The sequence below is a fragment of the Schistocerca piceifrons genome, chromosome 4, assembly GCF_021461385.2.
Source record: "Schistocerca piceifrons isolate TAMUIC-IGC-003096 chromosome 4, iqSchPice1.1, whole genome shotgun sequence".
Taxonomy (NCBI): domain Eukaryota; kingdom Metazoa; phylum Arthropoda; class Insecta; order Orthoptera; family Acrididae; genus Schistocerca; species Schistocerca piceifrons.
The window spans coordinates 458229981-458255563 of record NC_060141.1 but is presented as its reverse complement, the minus strand read 5'-3'; the positions used below and the strand labels follow the sequence as shown (position 1 = coordinate 458255563).

The following is a 25583-nucleotide window of genomic DNA, read 5'->3' as shown; positions in this document are numbered from 1 at the left end:
AATGCTGCTTTGCCCCTGAATATTATGTAATAACACAGCACTGAGTGAAAGTATGGAAAGATCTTTAACAGGCCCTTCTACAAGCCAACACAATGAGAGAGACTTCCATGTGCAAAGCAGATAAAGCTGAGATTTTTGGTTCTATATGTGTGCTGGTGCCATACATTATCCATTTGTATAGTGGGGAGCTTTATCCAACATCAGCAAGTTATTCTCTATTTCTGGATGAAGCAGTAGTACCAAAAATTTTCCAATATGTCATCAGTAAATTATGTGTGCAGTAGAAGCCACAGCATGTAAAATTAAGGCTGCCCAATGGTATTTAAAATTCAAATACTATCAACTGTGAACCCAACTTAGAGCAATGGTGCACTTTCCTGGTGTTGAATGTACAGTGGCTGCACTAAGCTTGTCACCTACAGTTTCATTAGTCAGGCATTTAAGTTACATGCTAACCAAGTCAAAATAACATGTCAGTCATATACATGCAAACCGAGTCAAAATAACATATACGTTTTTCTGAACCGACATGCACTGTGGATTTCTTTGGAGGCATAAATCCCCTTCACTTGAACTTGGACGAATACATGGTGAATATTTTCACATGCCAAAACAAGGCTGCCAACATTTCCAACATAGTGTTGAAGTTGAGGACATTTTGGAAGTCCCATAATGACAATGATGATTGACACAAGCAATAAATAATGCTCATTTACAAATGAAATAAGTTTATGGCAATACATTCTGTCAGCAACTATTTTACTGATTTGAAAACAGACAAATCTCTAGGTTTTAAGACAATTTACAATAAACGAAAGAATTTTCTGATAGTGAAACTCATGCCACAGTACTTGGGAAATTGGTGGTGAATAACCAATTTTATCAGCTGAAGACTCAAGAATATCAATTCCATCAGAAATCACTTATAGGTGTAAAAGTGGCATTTCAACTACAGCACCAATGTAAACAAAAGTGGGGATGTAACTAACTTGGCACATGACTTTACTGAGGCCAAACTGATTATAAAAATATTCTAATGGATACATACTGCCAAACGTGTTACTGTTCCATAATTTCTTGGGCATAATAGATGTGAATATTATTTGTTTGAAATCAATCAAATATTAACTATTTTTGTTAGTTTAAGAACACTAGTGTACAATTTTCTTAATTACTCTAAAGTATAATTATGGGCCTATACTTTGTTCCAGTTATTAGCTAGCGTCAGATCTCTTTCAAGGTTATCAGTCTTTGAGAGACTGGAACCTCTGCTGCCAAATGGAAAATGACCACTCAACCTCAGGGCATCCTAGTTACAACACAAATCCTAAAATGTTTTGTCAATTTCTTAATGCCTGGATGCAAAAACCTTCAAAACAAGTCTCACTGTACGCACACAGGCAGTACTGCCATAATGAAAGTAGCAACTTTTTCTTCACTGTAGCATGATTTTGCTATCTAATAACTTGTGTGGTAAATAAACAACAACACTTACATTTATTCACCTAATTTAATCATACTTTCACCTTCCAGTTACCTGATTTTTTATAATTTCATCACACATTTCACATTTACTTTACAAGTGTTTCTGTTCATAAGTATGGGCTTGGTTCACCATATTGTTCACTAGTTCCTCCCCATAACTTTGATAATTTTTCCATTTTGTTATGATGGCACTTTTGTCTCAGCAGCAGACAATGGCATTTTCATGTCGCCTGAATTGCTAAATGTTATGGTTACTCATATACTTCTCCTAAGTTGGCCTTTTCTCAGGTTACTGACATGAATCATTTATCCAATAGACACCACTGAAAACCATTTATTACGAAATTATTGGCTGTGAGATTCTAACTCTCAGTACCAAATACCACAGTCGTTGTGAAGCCATATTAGGTGTTATTATAATGTAGTAAATTGTACAAACAGCGCTGAAGAAGTTCAAGAAACAAATAAGTTTATTTTGGAGTCACCACAAGGTGCTTCATATAATTTTTACTAGACAACTGGTTTCAGTCACATGACCATTATCAAGAACAAACAGTTCAATTTGTTACACATGTTGTCTTAATCTACAGGTCTATGTGGACAATTAAGATTGATAAGCCATTTGCAAATGATGATTATGGTATAAAGTGTTAAGACACCAGTGAGATCGGGTTGACGGAGGAGATAGAGAAGATCCAAAGAAGAGCGGCGCGTTTCGTCATAGGGTTATTTGGTAACCGTGACAGCGTTACGGAGATGTTTAACAAACTCAAGTGGCAGACTCTGCAAGAGAGGCACTCTGCATCGCAGTGTAGCTTGCTCGCCAGGTTTCGAGAGGGTGCGTTTCTGGATGAGGTATCAAATATATTGCTTCCCCCTACTTATACCTCCCGAGGATATCACGAATGTAAAATTAGAGCGATTAGAGCGCGCACGGAGGCTTTCAGACAGTCATTCTTCCCGCGAATCATACGCGAATGGAACAGGAAAGGGAGGTAATGACAGTGGCATGTAAAGTGCCCTCCGCCACACACCGTTGGGTGGCTTGCGGAGTATAAATGTAGATGTAGAGATAGTTCATCATGCCTGCAAATGATCTGATATGATGTATAACCGTACTGAATGTTTATACGTACTGAATCTTGTCAACTTAATAGTGGTCGCCTGAAACTAGATATCCAGCAAAGTTTATATCTATTAAGCTGTGTATGGTTGTTCCATACTACAAAACAAATCAAATAAAAAAATATTGTGATAAATTGTTTGCATCTGGTTTACAGTTGTATAAAATAGTATCACACATCTGACATGCATGGCACCTCTCTCTTAAATAAACAAACAAATGTAGGTTTACTTTAATGTAAACAAACACCGTATACTAAGATCAACATCACCACCACCACCATAATAACACAAAAATTTAGCCTACACATGCAATCATCGGACATGCAGTCTTATGGTTAACAGAAGTTACAAAATCAATTTTACATGTCACCTGCAAGTACGTATGATGCTCACACATCGATACTTTCATACCTAGAGTATGATATGTTACTATGTACAGACAATGCACTTTTTAAAAAAATGTGGTAAGGCTAGATAAGTTTCTTACAAACAGGAAACTGCATCCTAAGGATAAGAAATCATTTGATTTTTCCGCTAATGATAAACATGCCATGGAAGAAACTACAGGATATCAAATAGCTTTGAGAATTCCTCTTACAAACAACGTAAATGTAGACACTGTTTTAGTTTCGATAGTTTACAGTTTAGTTACGGGAACGAGTAAAGAAGGCAAGCGAGACAGAGGTAATATCAGTATGCATGCTCAATGTTGAAAGATTCCATTGACAGGACAGATGCAACAAGATACATTTTTAATACTCTTTGACAACTTGGCAATTATATACCTATACTTTAGAGTGTTAGGTCAACATTACGAAAGAAGCATGCGGTTAGGGGGTTAAGATGAGGCGGGAGGTACTGCGCACTTTTAACATTGAATGCCACTCTTACCACTTGTGACTGTTGCATGCTGCAATTCAGTGTCATCAAATTCCAAATTTGGTTCATAATCATGGTAATCTGATAAACTGGGATACGGATCCTCGTTATCATTATGTGCAGCTAGAGAAACGAACAAACATAACATATTGAACATTCCGTGAATACATAATATCCAGAGTTGATTCCAGGCAATCGAACATTTTATTTATTCGACTACCGACGGCCTTGATAACATCTCACATTGCTTTTTCTAAAGTACACAATTATCATCACAAACAACTGACAAATACTTTTAAGACGAATGTCATCAACTCCCATTACGAACTTCCAAATCATTAGTAATTCGTGTGTACCTGACACTGTCTTCGTTGGGCTCAACTTTGCTTGGTATTCCGCTTCCATTTCCACGTTAATTTTTATACTATTTTCACTTGAACAGCAAATGGTATACCCTGACAACGGACATCACTGACTCTCAACACACCTCACAAAGCGTTACTCCCATGTCTCAAACAAAGCTGTACTCCAAACTACTTGTTTTGATGTCGTCAGTACTGCCAACGTACAAACAAAGATATTGGTAGAGCTCCGCTAAGAACATCCTTGACTTTCTATGTGTCAGTTTCTCGTCGAGTCAGGCTATCGAATCCGCTACGCAATGGACGTCAGCGGAACGGAACGGCAGACGACCTATGGTTACACTACATGTAATGTCAACAATACGTCTCTTTGCTTAGCCCCATGCTGAATGGTAAATATGGATTTATAAGATACTATCCGTAACACAAAACATTGGATTATAGAGTCAGACTTAAAGTCAATTCACACTGGCCGTCAAGGGACCGTCACGTCACGACAGTGTGTATTCACACTGTTCGTCACATCACAGCACGTCAAGTCAATTCAAGACACATGACCTCAAAAATTGAGTAGACGTAATTTAAAAAGAAGTAATTGGTGAAAAGTGAAACAATAAAAGAATTGTGGCCCAAATTTTAAAAACATTGTCTAATAGTGAAAATATATACATACAAACACTGTCAAACACTATTTAGAAGCCAATGAATAGAACTTTTTGCCTTGCCTGTTTTGTTTTTCCTTTATAAGTACTAAGTAATGTCCAAGAAGGAAGATGGTATTAACTATGCTGAGAAGAGCCCCTGACTGAAGTCCAGGGGTGTGGCAGTTGGTTGGTTGGCTGATTTGGGGGAGGGGACCAAACAGTGAATTCATCGGCCCATTGGAGGAGGGAAGGAAATTGGCCATGCTCTTTCAAGGGAATCATCCTGGCATTTGCTTGAAGCGATTTAGGGAAAGCACAGAAAACCAGAATCAGTGTGGCTGGACACCCATCTCCTCTCGAAGTGCGAGTCCAGTGTGCTAACCACTACGCCACCTTGCTTGATGAGGATGGCAGTCTGTCATCTCGTAGAAACCAAGACGAGACTTTCTTCATCAAAATATTGTATGAATTTTGCACTCTGTACTTAAAATTACTGCATTAACTGGGAATGTATTTAAATACTCTCTTGTTGATGCGAAATTTCATTATTTATGTTTGGTCTGCATCGCGTCCAGACTGCCCCTCGTTTTAATTTAAGTCGAACTATTAGCTGTAATATTTAACAGTACAAACAGTATAAGATTCTTCCAATCATATCACCACCAAACTGTACTATTTTCAAAATGTGAGCACCAGAATGACGCATGTTAGTCAGAGTAACACGATAGTATTGTTTAAAAATTGTTGGGTGGGCTTGTTGCAGTTAAGCATTACCGCTAAAGTGAAAAGTTTAAGAAGGCCCGTCCACACATAATGATCCGTCTGCACAAATGTCTGTGCACGAAAATCACTGCAAATATGGTGTGTTCACATGACATACAGAGATATATTTCTAGACTGGCAATACCTTATAAAGAAATCATTGGTGTTACTGAAGCCAGTACTTGGATCTCACTGCAGAATTACTGTTCTAAAGATCGTGTAAACCACAGTATATGTAGCCCTACTGATATAACAGTCGTAAAAATATGGATAAACTGATATAATTACGTTAGCTTTAGTGATAGTCAATAAATGCATCATGTTTGGCTGTAATTTTTCCTACATCAGACGTAAGACACAAGAAAGGGAACATGTCACAGAGCATGCATAAGTAGAAACATCTTATATATATATTTGCATTTGTACTGTGCACAAGCCTAAATAGTTATACTACACACGTTTTTCTTGATGGGACATCCACAACTGTTGATATCCATCATTAATGATAAAATCTGTTATAGTTGTAAAAATTATTTGTGTTTGTGAAGTTGACATCAGTTTAACTGGAGAGTTGAGGAGGCCTTGAGAAGAGCTGTTTCTTTTGTATTCCCATCGTATTCATTGTATTTTCAGGAAATAGTCACCTCAAGGAAGCCTCCTGTTCATGAAGGTGCAGGTGATAAAACTTTTTCCACAGCAAAGATAGAATGATTATTCAGAGTGAGTTAGTATACAGCAAGGTTAATAATGAACGAAATGCTATTTATTTTCTGTAAGAGGTAGCAGTCAGTCTTCATTTGTGTATTAATGGCTATGAAAGTTAAAAAAGTGTAACTACAAAAAGCTTATGTTATTCTTTAGTATTTATTATGTTCTGATACCTACAGTAATGAGTCATGTTGCTTTAGTGGTGTTACTTTACTTGTTAATATGTTACCAGTTCTGATCAACTTTGCTTTTATTTGACTAGCAAGCTCATTATAAAGGTGCTCCTATAAGTAGAACATGCTACTTGTTATTAATGGCAAGTGTCTTTGTTCATTTGCATCTTCGTATGAAAAATAATAATAATGAACGAAATGTCATTTATTTTCTGTAAGTGGTAGCAGTCAGTCTTCATTTGTGTATTAATGGCTACGAAAGTTAAAAAAGTGTAAGAACAAAAAGCATGCGTTATTCTTTAGTATTCATTATGTTCTGATACCTACAGTAATGAGTTGTGCTGCTTTAGTGGTGCTACTTTACTTGCTAGTATGTTACTAGTTCTGATTAACTTCGTTTTTCTTTGAATAGTAAGCTTATTATAAAGGTGCTCCTGTAAGTGAAACATGCTATTTTTATTGATGACAAGTGTCTTTGTTCATTTGCATGTACTTATGAAAACTAAAGTCTGCGTTAATCATTGTCATCTAGTAGGCTTGATGAGGTCGGTTATTATCAAACAAGGACTCTACTGTTTGGTGATATTTTATCCATCTTCTTAATTTTTTCATTTCAAATTTCAGTAAAATGGCACAAACTCAGTGTCCATTCTTTAACACCACACTTTCATGACACATACTTCACAATATGCCATGCCATAACACACCAACTTCCATCATACTACTCCATAACGTACTGATAATTAATATTTGATATGCACAAATCAACAACTGTGAAGATAATACAAAAAGTTGCAGATCTGAGATATATCTATCTTTATATCTAAAGTGTTTCTTTCACAGTTAAATAATTCTTTTATAAATGGTTACCTAATAAACTGTGTAAATACAAATAATTAGAACAATTTTAAATTATGATTACAATTTGACATTGGATTACATATTGATCTAGTGTTGTTTTTGTATATCAGTTCTGTTTATAAAAAGGCATGAGAATGATTTTGGTTTTTATATGTACAATTTTGATTTCATTGGATTGTATAATGAATTTAATGTATCATATTCCACAGTATAAGAGGAAGACAGGAACAGTGAGCAGTTCCATTAAAATTTTCAGCGATGAAGTCTCTAGCATATCTACCACCTTAAAATTCACTGTGCACACACAGACAAGAAACAGTAGATTGATCAGACAGGTGTCTCAAATAAATTTCGTGCATCAGATTTGCAGAATTCTTCCATTCAAACACTACAATTTGTATTCACAGATGTGGCTGGTTTCCACAAATATGAGCAATTTTGCTCACATGTCTAACTTCCAGGTTATCACAAATCTGTGCAAATATGCTGTTCCCATACAACAATCTGTCTGTATGTGGGCAGAAATTTGCACAGACTAGTTGTTGCCTGGGAGTGGGTCTTTACACTTAATGTCAGATAAAGGCTATCTTTGTCTCTCTTTCATTTCTTCTCCTTCTAAGAACAGTAAGGTCGTTATACACACTAGTGTCAGTTTCATTTGATACTTTTGCACAAGCAGGAATATATATTTCCATTGTGGTTTTAATGTACGATTACAGTCACTAGTGTGCATATGTCTAGTTCTATTATCAATAAAAAGGAAATTCAGCAACAAATGTATTATGCACTTAAATTATGATTTTTATATTCAGCAAAGCAATACGCCAGTGCTTTGTGTAATTTAATCTTTCTTTCAGTCTCATGAACAAAACAGACTTGCAACCTATTAACTAGTGTACTTTTTCACAAATCTAGTTCACTTTCTTTCAAAGACAACACTGCTCAACAGCCATTTTCCATCTGGCATATGCTATATCAATTAGTATGTGCCGGCCAAAGTGGCCAAGCAGTTCTAGGCGCTACAGTCTGGAACCACGTGATCGCTACAGTCGCAGGTTCGAATCCTGCCTTGGGCATGGATGTGTGTGATATCCTTAGGTTAGTTAGGTTTAATTAGTTCTAAGTTCTAGGGGACTGATGACCACAGGAGTTAAGTCCCATAGTGCTCAGAGCCATTTGAACCATTTTGAACCAACTAGTATGTATTTTGGCATGTAGTATCCAGATTTAGCTATAAAACGTTTCTAGCATATAAATTTTTTGTGTTTTAAGGTACTTTATTGTTTATTTTCTGCATTTTGTTGTTTATATTTGTTTTGTCTACAGGTCTTATTTTTATTTATTTATTTATTTTTGACACTGGAATGTTAGGAGATCTACAAACCGTCATTAGATGGCAGGTGTGATAAAGATTGTAAACCTTACTGATGTGATGACGAAGTAATACCTACTATTAAAGAGGCTTTATGATCTAGAGCATGTCAAAAAATGTGTGGTGCAATTCTCTTCATACTTACCTAGGTCCAACAGTATATTGTCAGTTTTTGTTACCTCGGTGACGTTTCTTATGAGAGATAGCGGAAAGTTGTGGAGTTTAAAACTTACAGTTAATAACAATGAGAACTGGCAAACATATTTGTCTAAACCACCCCAACTATGTTTGATGTATGTGTGAGAAATTCACCTGAAATCTCAAAGAAAACAAATTGCTGATTTAGTTAAGGAGGCATATGAGCTGTTTTTTGATTATCCTGTTGGTGATCAAGATACAAATTTTGCATCTCATATCACCTGCATAATCTGTACTATGACTTTATCTGAATGAATGAAAAGAAAATGCCGAGCCATGCCATCCACTGTTCCAATGATGTGGTGTGAGCCTCAAGACTGTTTTTCAGGCTGTTACTTATGCCTCATAAATACTTTAAGGCATTCAGAAAAACTAGACATGAAATAAAATATCCAACTATATCATAAATGTATTTACCTGTGCTTCAAGTTGGTGGGTTGCCCATTTCTGTCTGTAACCTGGAAGCCACAGTATCAGATCCAGCTTCAAATGAATCAGAAGGTGCTGAATATGTAGAAGAGTACTGTCCTCTTCCTCAAGATACTCCCCCCTCAGCTCTTTGATGACAAGGAACTAAACAATTTGATTCGTGATCTAAGGATTTTCAAACAGTGAGCTGAATGCTTGAGGTCGAGACAGCAACAATGGAACCTTCTAGCGCCAGCGACAGCTATTTCCTGTTTTGGATCAAGAGGTACTTCCTTTGCTCAGTATGTCCATATGCAGAATTCAGTGTATGTGTGCAGAGATATCAATGATCTGATGATGCAGTTAAGTGTATATTGTAACCCACAGGAGTAGCCACTATTTATTGACTCCAGTAAAACCAGTTTCAGAGCCGTACTACTGCATACTGGCAGTACATACCAATTGGTGCTTTGGGTTTATGCAATAGATATGAAAGGAACTCCTTGAACAATGGCCTTGCTGTTAGTCGATCACATACAAATTCCATGATTCCTGTGATTTAAAAGATGTTACATTCCTCACAGATATGGAGTCCTGCTGTATTAGCAGGTCCTTTGCCTCTCTATTTTCTGCGATCCATTGCTTCCTTCTTAAGGCTGCTGTATGTTGTACCGTCCATCAGGTCATCCAGTATCTGATATCTCCCCCTTCCTCACTTCCTTTTCCCTTCTACATAACCTTCCAAACGTGTTTTTATCAGTCTGTCTGTAATATGTGACCAATCCAATTCCCAATTTCCTATTTGCAGTATGAGTTCACAAAATACTGCTGTTTTTTGTGTATGCAGGGCAGTGTGACACCAAGAATCACTCTAGTCAATGAATGTATGTAAGGAAATGAATGATATATTACTGGAAAGAATAACATGAGCAACTCTCCATTGGTTGAGCCAATAAAATCATTTTAGCTCCTTTTCATCTAAAGATGGGCCTCATGAAGAACTTCATGGAAGCTATTGATAAAGGAGGTTCAACATTAAATAACCTGAAAGAAAAGTTTACTAAATCGAATGATGCAAAGCTCAATGAAGGCATATTTGTTGGACCACAAATGAGAAAACAGCTGAAAGATCGAATCTTTGATGCCAGTCCCAAATGTGTCGAAATAGCTACTTCAGTCTCTTTTAAAGCAATTGTGAAGGGCTTTATGGACAACCGATGATCTGTTGGACAGCTACAAGAACATGGGGCATAGAGTGTCACTTAAAATCCATTTTTTATATTCCCATCTAAATTTCTTTCCAGAAAATTTGGGTACCATAAGCAATGCTCAGTGTAAGAGCTTTCACTGAGACGTTTGTGGAATGGAACGCCATTGTCAGGCTCACTGGTACACTCCAGCAAAGCTGGCTGCTGGTGTCTTGTTAAGCAGAGTGATAAAACAGCAAAGAAAAGAAAAGCATCATCGTCACGTTTTTTCGAAGATAAAAGAAGATTAAAGTTTAAAATATATTGTGGTCTAATATAGATCTTTCTTTGGCATAATGCCCATGTGTATATACTAAATAGTATTGTGTTTTAAATTCTGAATGTGTATTACCTGTTTGTTTTAATACTCTTTCACCAGTAGTATTTTTGTTCTTCTGTACATCTAGGTAATGTGACATGATAGCTACAAACTGATTTAACAGTGAATTCAGCAGTCTAGAATTAAGACATTTCGCTGATTTACAAACGAAACACAGAAATTTGTTGACTAGTGTAATTAGGGCATTTACATATATTTTTGTTTCGATGAGAAAAAGCTTCCAGCACTCTCACTGCATGAGCCAAACTACACTGTAGTTTGAAGTGATAATAAAGTGGCCATTGATATCTCATGTGAGCACTCAATTACATAAATAAATTTTCCTTTAAACACTCATACATTCACTAGCCATTAAATCTATGGAATTCTGTGGACATAGATGCTCATACTGCATCACTTGTGGTACCAGGTGTTCCAGACACTTTGCTACTACTTATTGTTCTAGGATGTGCCAAGCAAATACCAGTATAAAAATGACTGACATAATCATATGCGCTTGTAAAATAAAACTTAAGAATTGATGAAAAACACCTTGAAGATGTACCACATTTTCTAAAAACAAAAGAACCTGTTGCCTTGGTAAATGACATGACAACTCTTTGTTTACACTGTTTAAACTGTTAAGCAACAAAATGCTCTCTTCATCTAAGTAGTTTTGCTTCTGCAATGGCCTTATCATGTGATTCAAATGACCATTTTAATGTAGTGATGCATCTGGTTGAGGAGAACGTCTTTTGGAAAAATTAGAAAACAAACAGATGCACAAAACAATAAAATTAGTATCACATGTCAAATTTTTTATGCACACAAATTATTGGTGCTTACTTTCCCACAGAAAAGAAAAATTTTCCAATGTAACTATTAGCACAGAGCAGAATAACCATAAACACACAAAAGAAATTACTATGTTGAAAGTTTTAATTGAATAATTTGTTGCCTGGACACAAAATTCCCTCACTCGATTATTTCAAATGTAAACATTGAAGTAAATTACACAATCTGAGGACAGCTTTTGTTACACCAGTTGCCAACAGCAAAGGAAAACAGGTTTAACACCAAATTCTGCAAAATAAATAGGATCATTCACTGTGTACATTGAAAAATAACAATTGTTCTTGAAGACACTAACAGCACTTATGTTATGCATGGATTAGAGAAGCAATTGGAAAAAGCAAGGCTTTGATGCAAACAAATGACACTGAGGTTTGATCAAACTGAGCTTTGATGTTACCAGAAAGTGCCACTCTTCCCCCACCCTCCAAAAAAAATTTATGTCAATGTTAAAAAATTCCATCGATGGCCAGTGAAAATGCTGCTACTTGAAACACACTGTGCAATGTCTTGATGTTCGGTTCAAGCCATTCCACTCTGACAAGTGTGAATCCATTTTTAATGACTGACTTATGAAATGATACGACGTTCATGTTTCATCATCATCAACATTATCATTGGTTTCCTATTATGTTAGCACGTCCTTTCCATTTTCTGTGATCCACTGTTTCCTTCTTAATGTTGCTGACTTGCTGTACATACTGCCATCTATAAAATTATATAGGATTTGAAATCTCTTCCTCCCTTACCACCTATTTCCTACCATAAACCTCTCTAAGGCTGTTTTTGTAAGCTCTTCCTTCTTTATTAATACCTGTTGAATCAAGTTTCTTTTCTTTTTTATTATATTCAGTAATTAGCTTTGATCTTCCACTCACCTCAGTACCTCCTCATTTTCACTATTGCTCTTTCTTCCTTGTTGATCACATTTCATATAGAGTTATAAAATATAGAGAAGTTCCAAGCTGTATCTGTCTACAGCCATGATGGCCTAATGACAAAAAATTACAATTATTACTGTTAACTGTGTATTCACAAAGCAAACAAGCCAGTCCTTTCCATAAAGAATGACTTTCAGTTTTTGTCACGTGATGTCTATGAAGGGTGTCGTATTCCTTAACTTTGACATTTGCATCTCTGCATGTGAAACCAGAATGCAAATCAGTAATTGAGTTATGTGGGTAGCGATATCTGCAACCCAAAATTTAACAGATGCTGAACTGGAGCTTAAAACGTCATTGCAAAGTAGCAAGCCTTCAATTATTACTTGTCCAAGATTTTCAAAGAATTGGTGAAATGAAAACTTGTTTTGTCAATTTGTAATCAACATTAAATATTAAAAATGTACTATTTTATATTGTATTTTATTTTAAAGTTTTATTTCTTTTTACCAAATCACACTGAAATGAGTCATCTTCCTAGTCTGTCAAGGAAATCACTATTCTCACCTCCAATTGAGAGTGACATGAACTCTTCATACAAATCACTTTTTATTACACCCTTTTTATTAGACCAGTAGCCACACATTGCACATTATTTACTATTAGGAATACTGTTCCTTGATGAGGCCTTGTGAGGATCCTATATCCTCCCACCTCAAAGTATTTATAATTCTTGATGAAATTTAATTATTCAAAATGACAGTCACAATCGCATTATTTATTTTGCCGCCAACCGGTTTCAACCCACGATGGGGTCATCTTCAGGGCAATTTACACCATTTGGTCACATGCTGGAGTTGTCACCCTGCCCGTGCATGGTTGGTAGTTACCAACCATGCACAGGCAGAGTGATGACTCCAGCGAGCGACCAAATGGTGTAAACTGCCCTGAAGATGGCCCCATCATGGGTTGAAACCAGTTGGTGCCAAAATAAATAATGCCATTGTGACTGTCATTTTCAATAATTGATTACAAGTAAATTAATCGCTGTTATCTCCACACAACTATGTTGTCTAAAAAAATTGATGAAATTTGGTCATAATCTTATCAGTCTCTTTCATCACAGAGTGTACATCACATTAAAGCAACTACTGCTGGTTAAGCCGAGACCAGCATTCCAGAGTAATTGCTGCTGGCTGCTAATTCTTTCTGTAGTAGTGGCTGTTACTGTTGGGTGAAAGTGCTTAGCATATCAATCAAGGCAGTGGTTAGATGCACAGTGGAGTTGAAATTATGTGTGTGCCAGCATTACTTGGAGATAATTGTGAATTTGCTTTTAGTATAATTACTGAGGCACCTCCTAGTACATGGGACATAATGGATCCGCCCTCACAGCAAGGTGTGTGGCAGGCAGTAATGTGTTCATGTCACTTGAGGCGGAGGGCCAGTGTGGACACTGGCCACCTGGCCTCGCCCATTCACCACATGAGTGGACATGCGGCCACTCCTTCAGCAGGATCCAAGCAGGCACTCAGGGGGAGTGATTTAGTAGTTATCGGGGGCTCCAACATTAGGTGTGTTATGGAGCCCCTTAGGCAGATACCGTTAGGGCTGGAAAGAAAGCCTATGTGCACTCGGTATATCTGCAGGGGGGGCTCATCTGAGATGTGGGGTGGCCTTGCCTACAGCTATGGAACTTGCATGGTGCAGTCATCTGCAAGTTGTGGCACACATCGGCACCAACAACACCTGTCGCATGGTTCTGAGGCAGTCTTCAGTTTATACAGGTGGCTGGCGAAGGTGGTGAAGACTGTTAGCCTCGTTCGTGGGGGTCAAGCAGAGCTTGCAATTTGTAGCATTAATTCTAGAGTTGATTAGGGTCCTTTGGTTTGGAGCAGAATGGAGGGTTTCAACCAAAGGCTTCGTATACTCTGTGACGGTCTCGTCAGCAGATTTCTAGACCTGTGTTATCATGTGGGGATCTGTAGGACTCCCCTTGAAAGGTCAGGGTTGCGGTATAAAAAAGAAGCAACTACTCTAGTAGCAGAATACTTGTGGAGTGCACATGAGGTTTTCTTTTTAGGGTATATGGTTGTTTGAGGTGCTCTGATGAACACTCGACAGTCGATATGAAGTAAGGGTAGTCAGACGGCATTTAGAATAAAGACATTTCGACTGTCAAAATTTTATCAGTAAACTGTCGAAGTATTCGTAATAAAGTTCCCGATTTTACTGCCCTCTAGGAAAGTTCTCATGCTCAGATTATTCTTGGGACCGAGAGCTGGTTGCAATCCGAGTTGGAAATCTCTGAGGTATTTAGAGAATCACGGAAAGTATATCGGAAAGACAGATTAGAGGCTGTAGGAGAGGGAGTGTTCATTGCAGTTGTCAAAAATATTGCCTCTATTGAGGCCTAAGTTGAGTGTGACAGTGAACTTAGCTGTTCACGTATAACAGGTATATGTGAAACCAAGTTAATTGTTTGATGTTTTCACCGGCCACCCCGTTTCCCTGTGACAGTTCTAGAGTCATTCCAAGAAAGTCTACGGTCAGTAGTGCGTAAATACCTAGGTTATGCAATGCTGGTTGGAGGCGAATTTAACCTTCCGATTATAGACTGTGGGGTCTACGGATTCATTGTGGGCGGTACAGACAGACAGTCATGCGAAATGTTTTGAACACTTTTCCTGAAAACTGTCTTGAGCAACTAGCTCGGCAGCCCACACGCAATGGAAATATCTTAGATCTTGTAGCTACAGATAGGCCGGACCTTATCGACAATGACAATATAGAAACGGGCATTAGCGATCATGATGTCATTATAGCAATAATGATTAGGAAAGTTAATAAATCAGTTAAGAAGGCTAGGAGAGTGTTTCTGCTAGATGTAGCAGATACGCAATTGTTAGTATCTCATTAAGACAGTGAATTGACAACATCAGTTACAGTAAGATGGTAGTAGAGGAATTACAGGCAAAGTTTAAATAGACTGCAAATCGTGGTCTGGAGAATTATGGGCCTAGTAAGTGGATAAAGGATGGAAAAATCCACCATGGTTTAATAGCGAAATTCGGAAGATGCTGACGAAGCAGAGACTGTTGCATTCTCGATTCAAAAGAGAATGCACAAATAACAACAAGCGAAGTTTTGTTGAGATTCGTGCATCTGTGAAGAGATCTATGAGCGAGGCAGACAACTACCACCGTCACACCTTACCAAAAGATCTGGCAGGGAACTCAAGAAAATAATGGTCCTTTGTAAATTCGCTAAGGGGGTCTAAGGCTTCCATTCATTTCCTTGTTGACCAGTCTGGTGTGATAGAAGAACATATGAAAACGAAGGCCGAAGTTTTAAAGTTCATGTTCAAGAACTCGTTCAGACAGAGAATCGTGCAAGCATACCGTCATTTGACCATTGGACAGATTCCCGTATGGACGACATAGTAATAAGCATCCCTAGCGTAGAGAAACAACTGAAAGATTTGAAAGCAAATAAATCATCAGGTCCGGATGGAATCTCAGTTCAGCTTTACAAAGAGTACTCTATAGCACTGGCCCATTATCTAGACTGCATTTATCGTGAATCTCTGACCCAGCACTAAGTCCCAAGTGACTGAAGAAAAGCACAGACCAATATTCCTAACTTCGGTTTGTTGCAGAATCCTTGACCCTATGCCGGCCGGAGTGGCCGTGCACTTCTAGGCGCTACAGTCTGGAACCGAGCGACCGCTACGGTCGCAGGTTCGAATCCTGCCTCGGGCATGGATGTGTGTGATGTCCTTAGGTTAGTTAGGTTTAATTAGTTTTAAGTTCTAGGCGACTGATGACCTCAGAAGTTAAGTCGCATAGTGCTCAGAGCCATTTGAACCATTTGAACCTTGAACATATTCTCAGTTCGAATATATTAAACTTTCTTGGGACTAAGAAGTTCATATTCGCTGAATTATTCCCAATTCGTATGGCTACCATATAACTTCGAGTATCTGAAATATGAATCTGGACCAGTGACTTCAAACCAGCAGCTACCATTGTCTCTAATGTGTGAAGGAGTCTTTTCTAACGACTCCATGAAGTCTTCCAGTATAACTGAACATTTGAGAAACGCACATCTTGAGAAGGTGAATGTGGAATTAAGCTTCTTTAATTCTCTGTCAAGTGTATTTGATAAGTGGCCTGTTCTCTTATACACGTTTTGCAATCGTTCACAACAACATACTGATGGCTTGCTTGCAGCATATAACATTTTATCGCTGATGTCTATGTCAGTCTCGATAACCACATACTATAGGTGAGGGTCTTGTTCCACTAGCTGTTGGTGACATTTGTGAACTGTTTTACATAATTTCACTGAGTAACAGTTCCAAGCAAAGGCAAATAGATGAAATGGCTGATAACGTGGATGACACATTATGCTCTGTACGAAGAACGACACATTTTGCATCACAACTTGAGGAGTCAACTTTATCAGAGAATGAATATTTATTTTTAGCTTATGTGTGTTGTACAAAGGATGAGAGTATTGTTCAGGAGTTATTATTTGAAAGGCTGCTAAACGCATGCACTAGAGAAGAATCAGTATAGGGTAATGTTGAACGATTATTCACAGAGAAGGAAATCCCACTTTTGGAACTGGTGTAGAATGGCCAGTAGTAGGCTGTTACAATAGATTTATTGGCTATTTGAAGAAACTTGTCCTGGATGGGAATAAAATACGCTGTGTCGTTCATCATCAATATTTAGTGACGAAAAACGTTAAGTGACTGCTTATGTAACTCACTTCAGATTGTCATCAATGCAATGGAAAACATTAAATCCGACGTTCTCAGTGATAGGCTTTTTCAGATGCTCTGTGCTGAGAATGTTGACAATTTGAACGTTTGCTTCTTCATAAAGAAGTTCAATGGGTGTTGAAACGCAACTGTATTAGAAGGTTTTATGACCTCTTTCATAATTACTCTCTTTGATACTGTTGTAGAGTTTCTTGAAAGAAAGAATTCTTGGCTCAGTGAAGAACTAAAAACAATGAAACACGATGTTGTGTACCTGTCATATCAGTTTGCAAACTTTAATGAAATTAATGTCCAGTTGCAAGGTAACGAAATCATTCTTATCAAAGCCAAATTTGTTATCCACACATTTGTTACAGAGCTGGTTTTGTTCAAGAGAAACCAAAGCTCTCGAGAGTTATACCGATTTACAAACATCTCAGTTAGCATCAGATTCGTGCTGATGATCTCTAAGTTGACTGCGATCGCTTGAATGTGTTGCATGAATAAAGACAGAAAGTTTTAAGGATACGTTTTCGATGGAATTACCAGACTGGGTGACACATCTGTTTTCAGATACTGGAAAAGTGGGAATTATGGAGAAAGAACTAATGGCTGCACAAAACGATTCTGAGTTGAAACAAACATTTAAGAAGTGTTATCAGGAATTTTGGTTGCAGAAAGAGAGCTCTTGTCGGTATCTTGCAGTACAGAGAGAGATTAAGAAGTTTCTTATTTCATTCCCAACATCGTATCTGGTAGAACATGGTTTTAATGTGGTGGTGCGACTTCTGTCGAAGGAAAGAAATAAAATAGACTTCACATAACTCGGTGTGAAATCTGAGGCTCTTATTAACTGAAATTACATCAGATGTTGGAAATCTGACATCTCTTCAACATATTAAGGTTTCTCTGAACGTCAGCTCAGAAAATTAATTCTGCCTTGTCTCATTTCAGTGTAAAGTTACTGTTCAGTTATAAAGTTAGATCCATTACTAAATTTAAAACAAATACCAATTTTTGCTTTAAAATGACATGAGTCATTTTTATGTATTTAGATTTTAAAGATATAGGATATTTTAGGAGGCGCTGAAGACGAGTGGATTTGGCTAATGGGAGGTAATCTGAAAAAGTTCGAGAACCACTGATCAAGGAGTATGTGCCTAAGGGGACCTAAAGTGAACAACTACATAAATCCATTATATCTGTCAGGCTGAAGACTGGGTTGATGCAGCTCTCCATGCTAATATGTATTGCGCAAGACTTTTCACATGAGCATAACTATTGACCGTACATCCATTTGAACCTATTTACTGTATTCACACTTCCCTCGATTACGAAATTAAGTATTCCTTGATGCCTCAGGATGTGTCCTGTCAATACATCCCTTTTTTTAGTCAAAGTTTTGCCTGAAGGATCTTTTACCACCAATTCGATTCAACGAGTCTCCATTACTTACACGATCTATCCACGCGATCTTCATCATTTTTGAATATCACACATCTGGAAGGGTTCTAAGGAACTATGGTTCACTCGTGAAAGAGATTGTTTAACAAAATATTCTTTCTCGCAATTGAAGAATATTGTCCATCAGTCTGAGAGCTTACCAGGTAAGGCATTATTCTCCCTCAATGAGCAACTATCTATTTTGCTGGTTACCCTCCCCCCAAACAACGAATTCATTGCTTGGGATAGCACTGACACAAGGCAGTCATGTGACCCTCCACCAGAGATGTAAGTCATGGCAGTAATACAGCTCAACGGGGAGACATGACAATGGAATAAAGAAGCTATCGAGTTTGGACATGCGGCTATCAGCACCATGAATGAAGTTGACCAACTTTTTAGTATCAACGTTAATTTCCCCAAGCGCCGACAAGGACTGGTGTACCACTCACGTCCATGTAATACGTCGTGAGGACAGTGGTCACGAAAAGAATCTAATTGACAGGTGCTGGAGACGAGTCACCCTCTGTCAATGAAAGTCGGTGTCAGACCTGACAAGGATTGCTATTGTTACTGATTGCAGGCCATCTCAACAAGTTTCCGAACATATATGGTGAAGGAAATAGCATGCAACTAACGTTTGGAATCAGATAAACAGTAAAAGGCCTTTTTCCTCCTCAGGGGACACCGCCTTAACGAAGCACCGTCCGTGCGGGCGAGGAGGTTTGCGTGCTCTGGATCCGAAGGCTATGCTGAGGTAGCTTAGCTACCAGAAGGGTCACCCAAGCCGGACAGGCCGAGGGGGAGGAGCCAGACAAAGTGTGTCCCACAACGTCCTATCCATCCCCATTTTCCAATCTTCATCTTGTCTTAGCCTTGTCCTTTTTTTCCTACCATCCATTGTCATATGTCGAAAGGCAAATACTCACGGCTCCTGTATCGATGAGGCAAGGCATCTGTGTTATGCCGTAAGGGCGTATATCAGGATACTCCTACTGGCATCCGGTCATTCATTGCATCCTCTGCCTCTCGGCAGTCGTATCGGCCTTGCGATCCACTGCCAACCGAGGTTGAGGACGAGGACGAGAGAGTGGGTCCGCACCTACGCAACTGCTTGTCAACTTAAATATATTCACGCGCAGATGACTCCGGAAAAGTTTCATGGGCTACGAGTTTTTTAAAAAGTCCTGCGGCGATGGAGTACTGACGGTATGGCAAGAGTTTGGTGTGCCCGAACCTTAGCTGTTGCTCTGCACGTTAGGCGGTCGGACGGTGATGGTCGTTCTGGAACTCGACAGGGACGGGAGGACTGGTTCGGCAGCTCGTCAGACGACAAAGCAGCCCTATTTAGGATCGCTCTGCTTTTCCTAATCTAGGGAGGGGCGTAGAAAAGGTGGCCTAAACATAGCCCATCTCAACTCAGTGCAAGTGGCAAACCGCGGTCGCTTGTTCTCCAAAATCTGCGGTCGAAAAAATAATAAAGAATGTACTTGCATTAAACACTTTATGACTGGTACATGGAACGTCTGTACTTTACTGGATAAGGACCATAAAAAATGTCCAGAGAGAAAGACAGCAATTATTGCTAGAGAGTTGTTCAAAATGTGTGTGAAATCTTATGGGACTTAACTGCTAAGGTCATCAGTCCCTAAGCTTACACACTACTTAACCTAAATTATCGTGAGGACAAACACACACTCCCATGCCCGAGGGAGGATTCGAACCTCCACCGGGACCAGCCGCACAGTCCATGACTGCAACGCCTTAGACCGCTGAGCTGCGTGAACAGCTCGGAGGTTATACCTACTACTCAAGTGGGAAACCATCTACCGAAAGGGCGGAGAGTGGCGTAGGCTTTGCCATACGCAATAAACTGGCATGTTCATTGATGGAACTTCCAAAAGGCATCAGCGACAGCATCATAACGCTCGGACTTCAACGAACATCTAAGAAACACATTCATCTAGTCAGTGTCTACGCACCTACACTGCCATCTCCCGATGAAGAGAAGTAAAAGTTCTACCAAGATCTCCGATACGTACTTCAGGGCATTCCTTCCGCGGATAAAGTCCTGTTGCTCGGAGATTTCAATGCTCGGGTTGGCAGTGATTTCAATGCCTGGAATGGAGTCACTGGTCGCCACGGAATTGGAAAATGCAGCTCAAATGTTCTTGATCTTTTAACTTTATGTGCTGAATTTGAACTCTGTTTGACAATTATTTTCTGATGATAAATATAAAATAAATATAAAACAACTTGGATGCCCCCAAGTTCTAAGCACTGGCACCTTCTAGATTATGCGATAGTACGGAAAAAAGATGTTGGTGAAGTACAGATCACACGTGCTATGAGAGGTGTTCAGGATTGGACAGACCATCAACTTGTGACGTCCAAATTAAACATAACTTTGAAAGCACGTCGCCGAGCGTCACACAAAATACCATCAAAATTATCCTGCAAAATATTGGTCCACGATCAGACTATGAAAGCAAAACTGGACGATGCATTCGGTTCTGATGGGCTTTTGATATCCGAGTCTGCCTCTGTAGATGAGCACTCGAATGTGTATGCTACCAAACTGCGCAGATGTGCCACAGAAGTCTTGGAAAAACCTCAGAAAAAGAACCAAGACTGGTTTGACGATTCAGATGCAGAGATCAAAAAGGTTGTTAATGATTTCAGAGCATCTCTTCACAGTTCTGATCTTGACAAGCGTAAAGTAGCACACTATAGCCAGAAAGTGAAGGCGCGTACCCTCAAAGACAAATGTTGGCTGAATGAAGCCAATGAAATGCAATCATAGGCTGACACAAACCAAACAGGCAGATTCTTCGACTGCCTGAAAACTCTCTTTGGTTCAAAATCAAGGAAGATTGCACCTGTTCATGACAAAGATAGAACCTGTCGGCTGACGCAACAAAGTGATATCCTTTCACGGTGGGCAGAACACTTTTTGACGTTCTTAATCCCAACCATCAGACGACTGATATTCCATACATAGAATCACTTGAAGGCCTGCCAGTCGACGAGCAACTTGCTGATGCCCTTTCGTTCAGTGAATTCATTTCAGCATTGGCTAAGCTGAAAAATAACAAATGAGCAGGATTAGACAACTTTTACCATCAGAACTTTATAAACGTGGTGGACAAAACATTATGAACCCACTGTTTGTTCTAATTTAAGAGATTTGGGAGTGCGAAATAATTCCACAAGATTGGAAAGATGCCTGCATTTGCAAGATTTACAAAGGCAAAGGTGATATTTCTGACTGCAGTTCTCACAGGAGAATCTCTCTTCTCTCAGCAGCAGAGAAAGTCCTGGCTCACATACTCAACAACCGGCTGACGCACCTTGCAGAAAAAATGCTACCAGGGACCCAGTGTGGCTTTCGCCCGAACAGAGGCACAATGGGTGCCATATTTGTTGTCAAACAAACGCAAGAGAAAAGCGTAGAGCAACATCAGCCTCTGTTCATGTGCTTTGTAAACCTGGAAAAAGCATTCGACCGAGTCCCAGGAGAAGCTCTCTGGATTGTACTAAAGAAAACCGGCTGCCCTGACAAAATTATTAACTTGATTAGACAGTTTCATGACAACATGATGGCAAAAATCCGCCGTGAAAACGAGCTTCCGTATCAGTTTCCCATGACATGCGGTGTAAAACAAGGCTGTGTACTGGCTCCCACACTCTTTTCACTTTATTTCGCAGCTGTTATGAGAGAGGCGACCAAAGCCTGCAGTGGTCAATTGGGTCTTGAACTGAGAACAGACAAAAGTGTCTTCAACATCTCTCGCCTCAGAACAAAATGTCGCGTAAATAAAATATCTATCTTAGAAATTCTTTACGCAGATGACGTGTGCATGATGGCTCATTCTCCTGAATCTCTCCAAACATACATGAACCTGCTAAATGACTCCCGCAGAAGATTTGGTTTAGTCATAAGCATCACCAAGAAGCAAGTCCTTCAACAATCACTTAGGGGTTCCAATACAGACGACTGCAGTATTAAGTTGGACAACAAACATTTGGAAATCGTGTCACACTTTAAATATCTAGGTAGCCAAATCAGAAGCGAAAACAGCCTGACAACAGAAATTGCAGCTCATATAGGCAATGCAGCCTCAGTTTTCGCCAAACTGAATATCCGAGTATGGAACTCTGATGATCTCAGACTACAAACTAAAATTGCGGTCTACAAAGCAATAATATTACCAACTTTACTCTACGCCTCGGAAACCTGGTGCTGTTATAAAGCTGACATTAGGAGCTAGACACCTTTCATCTTCGCTGTCTGAGATCAATTCTCCGCATGAAATGGGAAGACCGTGTTCCAAATACGGAGATTTTGCGTCACGTGAAAGTGCCTAGCATCGAAGCTCTCTTAATGAAACACCAACTCAGATGGAGTGGCCATATCATACGCATGGACGACAGTAGACTTCCCAAAGCGGTGTCCTACTCAGAGCTCTCGTGTAGAAAGCGGCGGCAAAGTGGCCAACACCTGCGATATACTGACACCATCAAACACCAACCCACAGCCTGTGGCATTCCGAGCAAACTTTGGGAGGAGCTTGCATTGCACCGATCAGAGTGGCGCTCAGCTGTACTCAAGAGTGTGGAACAATTCGAGCATATCCGCCTAAAGAACCTAGACGATAACAGAAACTCCGCAAATCTAAGCCCAAGCCTAATTACATCAATACGTATAACTCCACTGGGCAACTGTATTGCACTTCGTGCGACCGGATCTTCAAAGCAAAGCTCGGTTTTGCAAGCCACATCCGAGCCCGCCACAATACGGACTAAACGACTGACGGAGTCGCTGTCGCCGGGCACGGCGAGGAGGACAAACACATAGCGGAACAAACACTGGTAGCAGTTACTTCTGTAAAATATCTGGGAGTATGCATGCAGATCGATTTGAAGTGGAATGATCATATAAAATAAATTGTTGGGAGGCGGATGCCAGGTTGAGATTCATTGGGAGAGTCCTTAGAAAATGTAGTCCATCAACAAAGGAGGTGGCTTACAAAACATTCGTTCGACCTATACTTGAGTATTGCTCATCAGTGTGGGATCCGTACCAGGTCGGGTTGACAGAGGAGATAGAGAAGATCCAAAAAAGAGCGGCGCGTTTCGTCACAGGGTTATTTGGCAAGCGTGATAGCGTTACGGAGATATTTAGCAAACTCAAGTGGCAGATTCTGCAAGAGAGGCGCTCTGCATCGCGGTGCAGCTTGCTGTCCAGGTTTCGAGAGGGTGCGTTTCTGGATGAGGTATCAAATATATTGCTTCCCCCTACTTATACCTCCCGAGGAGATCACGAGTGTAAAATTAGAGAGATTCGAGCGCGCACGGAGGCTTTTCGGCAGTCGTTCTTCCCGCGAACCATACGCGACTGGAACAGGAAAGGGAGGTAATGACAGTGGCTCGTAAAGTGCCCTCCGCCACACACCGTTGGGTGGCTTGCGGAGTATAAATGTAGATGTAGATATGATGATGATGAAAAGGCCTTTGCTCACAGTGGCACATCAACCTCCTTATCATTAATGGGCCAAACAATACGGGAAGTGGACAGTGGCTGACTTGAAGTGTTTACTGACGTCCGATACGTTGCGAGTGTGCATCCATTCAAATTGTGCAAGGCATCGAGTGTACCAACAGTCCAGACAAATGAGGTGTTTAATCCACACTGTGTGGAGGGTGTAGTTCAGGCCAGAGATTTTTCTGTTACGTTTTGGGTGTTTTTTTGTACCATGGTTCGGGCCCACTGATTCTGGTTGCTGTGAACATTTACCAGCATTTCTTTTTCAATATTTTGGTGACCACTTGTTGCCTATTCTTCCACATTTTCATGAGAAGTGCGCTGTGGTCACCCCATGTACCACGACAGAGAGAGCCGTGCTCATAGGACTGCACATATACCTGTATTTTCCTAGTTTGGTGAACACTCAACGATTATGTCGCATCTCAACTGGACTGTTAAATCACGCAATCTTAATTCTGGAGAAAAGTGTCGAACTATATGGAACAGTGAGTGAAACGTAGCAATCAACATCTCTACAGTTTTGGACCTCTACAGAATCTAGCCATCATATCTGAAGATAACTGTGGGCTCTCTTTCTCGCTGAACTGAGACCATTATTGAAGCTAGAGGTGGTGTTACATGGCATGATGTCCAGTCTGCTTATTATTATGTGGCTCTGGTTATTACTACGTAGTGTATACAGTTTTCCCTGTTATTAGCAGATATTCTGTAGAATTGATTAACAAATAATTTTTCCTCTTCCTTATTTGGAAACTGATACTATGAGGTGAGACCAATAAGCAATGCATCAATTTTTCTGAAAGCTGCTTGGCTTTATTCAGATTCCAAAACACCATATTATTGCCGACTCGTTTGGCTAGAAAAGACTGTTGTTCAACATTATCTCAATTCAATGCGACGTCCTTAACGCAACCTTACTGAGGGGCCCTGTGTGCCCTCATGGTTCCACTCTAGTGGCCGACATCGTAAATAACGTTGTAAAGGAGGTGAGTCGTTTTTATTTTACAGGTTATTATTCCTTGCTGTAGGGGCTGTGATTTTTGATATTTTTTGTCTAAAACAGCAAGGTAAAACAGAGGCCACTACTTCCAACACATCAAGTGGATTTAGTGCTCACGTATTCACACTGAGCCGTGAACACTTCCCGGTTTATCAATGGGGAATAGTTGAACATGATTACTACTGTAATCGGTGCCATGCGTGGAATGGTCGTGCCAGGCGCGCGATATTGAATCTTTATACTATCGTTAGTGGCGCGAGACCTGCACGACCTTATAGCAACCGTTATAGTTCTGCAATATTCTGTTACACTATGGGTGAGTTCACGTAAGAAAAGAGAGAGAATGTAAGATTAACGGACTCATTCATTAAACAGTTGAGAACCGAACAATAATACAACCAATTGGGGGTGGGAGGAAGAAAGATTCGAGTTCAGCAGCCTGCCCCAACGTACGTTCATAACCAGCCACGATAGCAGGAGCAAAGGAATTTTAGTAACGATCGCCGTATTACCAAACAGAATCCCATTTAGTAAAGGAAGGGGTTGCA

At 39.6% G+C, this 25583-nt stretch overlaps 1 protein-coding gene across 1 annotated transcript in view; it reads right to left on the bottom strand.

Annotated features, from left to right (window-relative positions):
• LOC124795444 (rho GTPase-activating protein 1-like) overlaps positions 1 to 4004 on the bottom strand; it is a 100521-nt gene extending 96517 nt beyond the window's left edge. Inside the window, exons 1-2 of the mRNA XM_047259468.1 lie at positions 3846 to 4004; positions 3502 to 3612 (exon numbers count right to left, since the gene is read on the bottom strand). Of these exons, the coding sequence (XP_047115424.1) occupies positions 3502 to 3612; positions 3846 to 3894 (160 nt within the window). The 5' untranslated portion in view covers positions 3895 to 4004. The remainder of the gene's footprint in view (positions 1 to 3501; positions 3613 to 3845) is intronic.
• Positions 4005 to 25583: the final 21579 nt, after the last annotated feature.